This window comes from Antrostomus carolinensis, unplaced genomic scaffold (genome assembly GCF_000700745.2).
Source record: "Antrostomus carolinensis isolate BGI_N321 unplaced genomic scaffold, ASM70074v2 scaffold3032, whole genome shotgun sequence".
Taxonomy (NCBI): Eukaryota; Metazoa; Chordata; class Aves; order Caprimulgiformes; family Caprimulgidae; genus Antrostomus; species Antrostomus carolinensis.
In genome coordinates this window covers 1-8,346 of record NW_010298785.1, presented here as the reverse complement: position 1 = coordinate 8,346, position 8,346 = coordinate 1, and the positions used below count along the sequence as shown (strand labels likewise).

The following is an 8,346-nucleotide window of genomic DNA, read 5'->3' as shown; positions in this document are numbered from 1 at the left end:
CTTGCAAGCTTCTGTGCACCTGTGGAGGAGGCAAAGGCCTGGAAAAAGCCAGAGCAGACAACAGGAAATAGTCCATAAAAACTGAGAGAAGTCCCCTCTGGATTTCTGGCACCAGGTATGGGAGGGGAAGTCTAGTTAAACTCTTATTTCATTAATAGAGACAAGCTCTGTGTAATTGGTGTGAATACTACTGCTCCATCACTTCCTTGTAGAAATGCCTATCAGTGTATTTTTTCTCCAATTGAGAAAAAAAAACCCAAACAAGACAAAACACCACAACCCACTCAAACAACAAAAACACCAAACAAGTCCCCAAACCCCTGCAATAGATATGACACAAAGGATAGAGACAGTAAACTCTAAAATCTGCCAGGGTAAGGAAGAGACCGAGGAAGGAAGACAGGCCCAGAAAGCAAAATGTTTTTCCTTTTCCTTCTCTCCCATCTTACAGCTGGAGAGCGAGGTCTCATGCTAAAGGGGTTATAACAAAATACCTAAACCAATCCAACAACTTTCTGGTAGCTCCAGAGACCAGCCTGAGCACAGAGTTCGTCCCTCCCTCAACCCAGTGTTGCCTTTCCACTGGCTATAGCACTCAGCTGAGCATTTGGGTACAGACTACAGGAGACAGACAAAAATAACCATGTTTTCTATTGCTTTAGAGAGGCTTATTGTTGGTTTCTACGGTAAACAGCGTTAAACGTGGTGCAGGTGAAAGGTGAGACAACACAGATGGGAAGGAGAAGCAAGACAGTTCTTGGCTGCAGTCAGTAATTTTTGTAAAGACTAATAATTCAGTGGTTAGGATGAAGAACCCTTGCAAACACCTTCTCTGTGAGAGCTCTCAGTGTTTGTTGGATGATCCCACGGCACACTATGCAGCATACTCAAGGAAAATCCCTTTCTTTGCAGACATACCCAATATCATACCGATGAAGAAGCATAATAAAAAATTAAACAGTTTTGAAATAGATATTCTTAAGAATGGTTGCATCTAGGTATTACTTCAGATGTGTATAAGTGCACAATTGAAGTGTAAAAGACCACACACAGCTGCTCTTTCTGTTCTCCACTATGTACATACCTGAGATTTGTGAAACATCTGCAAGTTAATAGCCTTCACTTCTTCTAACTGTTGGCGAAGAGCAACTAAAGTGTCTTGTTTTTCATGAGTATCTTTTTCCAGAAGTTTCATGGCAATTTCCATTTCTGTTTTCATTCCAATTTGTAGCTCCAGCTCTTTCTCTAGTTCCTTGCAAAGAGATTTCCTAGTTATTGCTATGTAGTCACATGTCAGGGATAAGCCTTTCCAAAACCCACATAAGCCCCTACACAAACTATGTATTACTCTGAGATAACACCAAACTATAACTCTAAAGAAGAACTAGGTCTCAAATAATTTATTAAGTTAGTTAGACTAAAAGACTATTGCAGCTCTCCAGATCAGGGCAAGGCTGCACATCTTCTGGCATGAAGTGCAGAGCTCATTGTGTAACTCAGTGGTCTGTCAAATGAAGCATTTCTCCTGGCAGCTAGAGTTGGGTTGACTTAGAGCCATGGGCTTCAGCAAGCCTGGGCAGCCTCTTCACCAGTCACTAATGAGCAGTTCACTGTGCAAGTGACTGTTGTGCACATCCCATGTTTTCCTCCATAAAGACAGTTGCCTCCCTTTGTGTTTTGATCTTAGTCTCTGCTATAATTATGCTGGTAGCTTCTTAAACAGGGAAAGACCTTTTATTTTCAGCATTCCAAAAGCCCCAATTTCCAGTTATTTACAGACACTGTTAATGACCAATATCCAGTATCTTGCTTGCAAATCCTTCATGGATTCTGAACAGCTGCATCAAGTGCACAGCATACATCTTATATTTGTAATGCTACCTTAGAGTGGGCAGAATCCTGTATCTTTCATCTAATTTTCTACAGTTAAGTTTCCTTACCAGCCTAATTTTTTTTTCTTCTTTCAACTGCTTCCAAACATCACTGTACATTTCATCAAGGCCCTGGCGTGACTGCTTGTAAGTATCCAATTCTACTTTTGTATCCTCTTTTGTTACCTACAAGGAAACATCAACAAAAGCACCACATAACATCACAAAGCTATGTAATTAAAGTGTGCCTTCAGTTCTTGTGTGTAACACAACATTTTTATGTGCTATTTCAAATAAAATCCTACTATTTTACAATTAATAAGCTGGTAAACGTTAATAAGATAAAATTTCAAAGAATGGAGTAAAAATAATAATAATAAAAATTTTTAATACTTTGAATGCCTTCTCCCTTCTGCAAATATATGTTTAAGTGTGTAGTAAAAACCAGCAAAACCTGTGGATACTTGACACAAAACCAGTGATCCACACAGCAACACGCTAAACTGTGCTTAACATTCCAGTTCAAAGTGCTTTTGAAAGCACTAAGTACAGTTGCTCAAAAGAGATCAGTTATTTTAAGGATCCCCATCATCTTTAAACAGCTGTCCTACCTCTACGCTTTTTTCACTCCGTTCCCGAATTAATTCATTTTGTTGTTTTAACTGCTGCTGCTCTTCCTGAAGTGATCCAATTCGGTCAGTCGCTGCTGCAAGCTGTTCACAAAGAGAAAACAGATCTATATTTAATCACTGTACAAGAATGCAACATCTGGAGGAATTCTAAAGTTAGAAGCTCAGCCTTTGTAGCAGGTGTGCTGCTCACTTCTCCTTTTGGCCCTTTCATTCTCCCCAGAAGCTGCCTCACTCTTTTGCAGCCATATTCACTGTACAGCCTAAATTAATAAGCCCACCCATATTTGTTCACTTGACTTTTGCTTTGCACTCTCATAAATTATTTTAAAATATTAACTGTGCAAAGAAATGCATCCTAGTGGAAAAGGCTAAAATCTACCATAGGTCTGTGATCTGAGGTATTTGTTCTGGTATGAACTAGAAGTCATATAGTAAGTCAGGGTTAACATTCACTGATGGAACCTTATGGCATTTTCAAGTGGAGATACCCCAAAAAGTACTGGAAATTAAGACTACACAGATACAACTGGAAATAAATAAGTAAAACCCCCCACCTCATCACCACAAAACCCAGAACAAGTACTATCATGCACGCTGCTGGATTCTATTTCAGCTAGGAAATATTTCCTAATTGAAGTATGATTCTTTTCCTTCTCTTTTTCTGTGTTCTGTTTAACTCCCATGACAAATACACACACATGTGTATGTGCAGAAGGAAGAGGGAGAAGTCATGTTCATTATAGTGGTACGATTACTTTTGGGTGGAGATGCCATTGCAAGACAAAACTGAAAATTTTCAAATTCAGTTAACGAAATCCATGTAACAAATTAGTGCCCAAAAGCATTTTAAAAACTAACACAATGTAGAAGCTTTCCACAGAGCTTTCCCCTTGTGCCCACTCATCCCAGTCCTACCAACCCCCAATACTTCCTTAGTATCAACTCAAATATTAAGTCTAAGGGATATTCTCAGGGAGTTTTGCCTCTGATGGAAAACAGCTACAAGAAATATTTAACAGACCAGACACAAACCTCTTCCTGGAGTTTTGAATTGGTCTTTTCTAAACAATCTATTTTGTTCTGAAGATCTGCAACCGTGCAACTGCAGCAAGGAAAAGAGATGCATAAAAACAATAAAAGAAGTGCCAGTGATCAACATTTATTCCTATCCTCAACCATACTTTTACCATCTTGTATTTGTTAACAATGAAATACTTTGGTGAGCTGGCAAAAAATCCAGAGGGAGGACAATTGTCCATCTTAAAGCTCTGAGTCTACAGTTGGCAGCCTGCTCTGCTAGTTGGCAGCTCTGTTCTGGCTTAGCTTTTGCAGTCTTAACACCTCTCTGGTGTTCAAGAGGGTAAGTGAAGTCTGCTCCTCCCACTGAACAACTCACAGGGGAAGAACAGAGACTCTTCCTCTAAAGAATGAATTTCCAGATGCACTTGTAACAGTTCTCTCTTGAAAAAGCAGCTCTAAAATCTTCTGTTAATCACTAAGTATCAAAAAAGTCAACTATTATTGCACAGACTTGTTTTCTGCATTGCGTATGCCATCAGAAGAGTAAGATTACAAAACGAAACTAAAATTTTGGGAAATAATCAGTAAAGCCATTTCAATGTCAAGACAAAAATCTACAAGACTGACAGCAGAGGCATTCAAAGTCTAAACAGGAAAATCTAAACAGGACAAGTGTTTGTATGTCAGAATAGATTAAAATCTCACCTTAGATGTCGGTTAAGTTCTTCCACATAATGCTTCTGGTCAAGGACAGCTGTAATCCCTCCATCTCTAGTTGTAAAAGTGAACATTTATTGATTGAGAAGAAGCTCCTTCATTCTAAAGTGTTAGTTTGTACTAGAGTTTTCAGCACAGACTTGCAAACTGAGTTGAAACCTTTTCTCCTTTTCTTACAAACATTCTTGTGCCTGAGCTAAACCAAAAGCACTAGAGAGACGGAGCAGCTGCTTCTTCCCAGCAGCTAAACACTAAAGTGCTCTAAGTGCAGGAAGCACACAAACTATGAAGTCTCCTCCATTCACTACAAGTCTTCTAGATACAGTAATGCTAACAGTTGCAGTCTCTAATTTGCCTGACATTTCACCTAAAAGTATGTTTTTTTCCTCCATAACTGATCTCTCACACAGACAGCTACTTAGAATCATAGAATGGTTTGGGTTGGAAGGGACCTTAAAGCTCATTCAGTTCCAGCCCCCCTGCCAGCAGCAGGGACACCTTCCACTAGACCAGGTTGCTCGAAGCCTCATCCAGCCTGGCCTTAAACACTTCCAGGGAGGAGCAGCCACAGCTTCCTTGACTTACTTAACTGAGAGTGCTTCTGAAACAGTGCTTAAAAACAAAGCAGTGATTTAGTCACAGGTAACCTGGCAGATGATGTAGCCTAAAACTCAATAAAAACACAATATAAAATTTTGAATGCTTTTAATTTGGTCCCAGCTCAAGACACAAACTCTCCACACTGTATTTCTGTTAAAACTACCATGGGCTCAACCTTTGAAAATTAGTACTTTTGTTTAGCTAACAAAATCTATTTTGGATTATCTTTTTTTGGATGACTAAAAGAGTTTAAGATCTCTAGCACTTAACGTGCTCCCACAGACTGTCTGACAAGTTTGTTTTACAAAAAAATGGAACAATTTAGAATCATTAATTCACCATACATACTGTTTGCCATCACTGTCCTGTGTTTCCTTAAGGTACAAGGAAAAATCAATCACTCCAACCTGAAAAATATATTTAAGACATTAACACACCTTCATAGTGCAATTCTGCATTGCAACAGGTGTTACTTTATATTTGGAAAAAGGTAAACATCTGAAGTTTAAGTTTAGAAAGACAAAAAATAGTTACACTCTTCCCAGCTGAAGCAAACATACAAGCTAGTGTTTGTCATAAAAGCATCAAAATAACCATACTCAGTGTGCTCAGTTTCTTGCAGTTGTTAGTTTTGACAGCATTTCCATAAATTGCTACTTAAAGAGATAGATACTTATGTACTTTTTCCATTCAATGTGGGAAACATGACAAGCTTCCACATATGACATTCCTGCCCCTCTCATTGCCCCTTCCCCCCAAAAAAAACCAACAGAAAAGGAAAAAAGAACCTAAATCATGCTTTCCTAAAACAAAAATAAAACCAAAACCACTCGACAGTATCATATGGAGATATGCCCCTCTCATTGCCCCTTCCCCCCAAAAAAAAACAACAGAAAAGGAAAAAATAACCTAAATCATGCTTTCCAAAAAAAAAAACCAAACCAAACCAAAACCAAACCCCACAGTATCTTACGGAGATATCATATTTAAGCAATTCTTTGAGCTCTTATGAAGACATTAATAGTTAGACATGTCCATAATTTGTAGAATAGGCAGGATAATTGCTACATTATTTTCTGCAACATTATCTTTTAAAGAACAAAAAGGTTAATAAGAATAAAATTGGACCAACATATATTTTTAATTTACAGCTTAGAAAGAGAGTGAGATTTCTGCAATGCTATTGACCCATTTTGTCAAAGTTTACCTAAATCAAAAGTAAAACAGATTGTCTGAAAGAGGACATGGCCTAAAATTCCAGGATACTCACGGTAAGTTAAGCACAAATTCATGTAAGGCATGTATTTGTTTGGACCACAAATACCTCAAAACATTCCTTATACTCCTGGGCTGTTTCATTAAAGCAGCAGAGGTATGTGACATCACCCTCCCCCAACACACCAAAGCCAAAAGGAAACTACCCCCTCAAAACAAAAGCTCCCATAAGTTCCTAGCAGATTGATCTTTACAACGTATCTCTTGTAATCAGCTTAGTTTGTCCAATTTTTGATTTATCATAAGACATTCAAATGCCTGCTTACGAAAACAGCAGCAAACCCTGGCTGCATAACACATTTAAGAATTTTGGACCTGTCTCAGTGAAGTATTTATGGATGTGTTTAATTCGACTGGAATCTTATACAGACTGATCTTATTTAACCTTTAATCTTCACCTGGGAGTCCAAGTCTTCTCCTTTCAAGCAAAGGTTTGCATCAATAACATTCAATCCAACTAGCAGACCCACAATGACTGCTCCTTCCTCCTCCATCATCAAGGCATCAGGTTCGTAAAATTCACTAGAAGAAAGATTAGAAGGTCTCACTGCACATCACAACAACTACAACGGCTCTTCCACCACTGAAATCAGATAAATAGCGATGTAGCCCTTATAAAGCTCCCTCTTTGCTAATTTATTGCACAAGGTGGAATATTTTCTCACAAGAAAATACTCTACTTGTTCCTCTGTAGGTTCACTGCAAAAACAACAACTTGCTCTCCTGTAGGTTGCAAGAAAAAGCTTAAACTGACCAGTTAAAGACCAGTGAATGACCAGTGAATGACTAGAGCACTGCAAGGTTTCAGCGATTCGGTGAATACAAACTACAGATGTCTGTACTGTTACCTTAACAGATGCTTATGGTCCAACAGTACTTTGAGATAATCTGCCAGTTTCTTTTGCATGAGTGCTAGATAAAGCCAAGCCCTTCCTCTTCCTACAGCAGTCCTAAAATGAAAAGTTGCACGTTTTAGTAAAAACAAAATGGTTTATTAACTAGATCTAGACAATTCAAAATTATCCCTTTACAAACTGTTCTCTCCACAACACAGAAGCATTTGAATAAATCCTATTGCTTCACTGAACAGAAAATATATTGTAAAATCTTCCTATCTTGGAAAGACATACATATTTTCAACTACCAGCATAACCCAACCATTGATGCATCCTACCATTAAAATTAGTTTATTTTAATCATTCTGAATTACCCAAATGAAATGGTACTAGCACACACACAAAAATAGACAAAATTAAACAAAGCCATAGGGAAAGTGAGGGAAAGAAGAGGAAAGAAAGTATCTGTGAATACTCTGCAGTTATTTTTAGCAAGTTTATAGAAATTTCCAAATGCTGTTTTTCAATCTGACAGCACTGTTTGAATCAGAAGCACAAAATATTTTGAGACATCCTCCTTATCTCTTAGAGAGGTCAATGCCTCCTACATATCCTATTTTTCTCTTTAGGAACAAAATCTTATTAAGGAAAGCGAGAGACTATACAAAAGATTATTTTTCCCAGCAGCAGAAGTGAAATGCATCATCCCCCAAAATCCACTTACTTCAACTCTGGCAGATTTTTAACACTAGTTGCTATATCGGATGCTTCAGGACAAAGTTTTTCCACTAGCTCCAAAGGACCGAAAAATGATTTGTTCTGTCCAATAAAAGTCTTCTTCACTAAAAGGAGTATAAAAAAAAGTTTGTAAGGAAAGGTGACAGGCTTCCAACTCCAGAATGACAAATTTTAGTTGATGTTTTACTTTCTCTTACCAGCTCCTAATAAGTCAATGAAATGAGGGCATTAAAGTACCATGACAGTTTAGGAGGCACAAAACACAGGGGATATCAGAAGGTAACCACACAGTTTTATGTGTAATACCAATTAGCAACCTATGGTGTATGCAATTAATATTAATGTTGTACAGAAGCCAGACACGGCGAGACAGGTCACAGATCATTTCTCTGCCTCTCCTCAGCGGGTGCCCACCTTTCAGGCCGTGCTTGAGGCAATGCTCCAGCACCACGAAGAACTGCTGCAAGGGTGGGAAGTCCGAGTCCAGGGTCCGGCCCAGGCTCAGGGCCGATTGAATCAGGATTTTGATACTGAGCTTCATCATGTTCATGAGGTTGGCGCGTTCCTCCATGGCGTGGTACCGCGCACCTGGGCGGGGGGACACGGGTGGGGGGGAAAAGAGATGGTTTAAGAGCCGGACTCCCCACAGCGCTGACA

The 8,346-nt window shown here is 38.8% G+C and overlaps 1 protein-coding gene across 1 annotated transcript; it reads right to left on the bottom strand.

Moving 5' to 3' along the window:
• Window positions 1-1,059: 1,059 nt before the first annotated feature.
• On the bottom strand, window positions 1,060-8,270 carry LOC104520757 (RUN and FYVE domain-containing protein 1-like). Its single transcript, XM_010162545.2, has 10 exons — window positions 8,104-8,270; window positions 7,676-7,793; window positions 6,964-7,065; window positions 6,514-6,637; window positions 5,189-5,247; window positions 4,229-4,294; window positions 3,536-3,605; window positions 2,483-2,584; window positions 1,941-2,057; window positions 1,060-1,252 (listed from the first exon to the last, which is right to left on the bottom strand). Exons 1-10 carry the CDS (start codon window positions 8,258-8,260, stop codon window positions 1,073-1,075), a joined length of 1,095 nt encoding a protein of 364 aa, XP_010160847.1. The 5' UTR covers window positions 8,261-8,270; the 3' UTR covers window positions 1,060-1,072.
• Window positions 8,271-8,346: the final 76 nt, after the last annotated feature.

What these genes read in the sequence shown, in the direction of transcription:
- LOC104520757 (XM_010162545.2), bottom strand. Translation starts at nt 8,260, where the DNA reads ATGGAGGAACGCGCCAACCTCATGAACATGATGAAGCTCAGTATCAAA. An exon ending in AAAAATCTGCCAGAGTTGAA is followed by an intron (nt 7,066 to 7,675) that starts GTAAGTGGATTT and finishes TTTTCATTTTAG; the next exon opens with GACTGCTGTAGGAAGAGGAA. An exon ending in GGAGTGAAAAAAGCGTAGAG is followed by an intron (nt 2,058 to 2,482) that starts GTAGGACAGCTG and finishes GTTTCCTTGTAG; the next exon opens with GTAACAAAAGAGGATACAAA.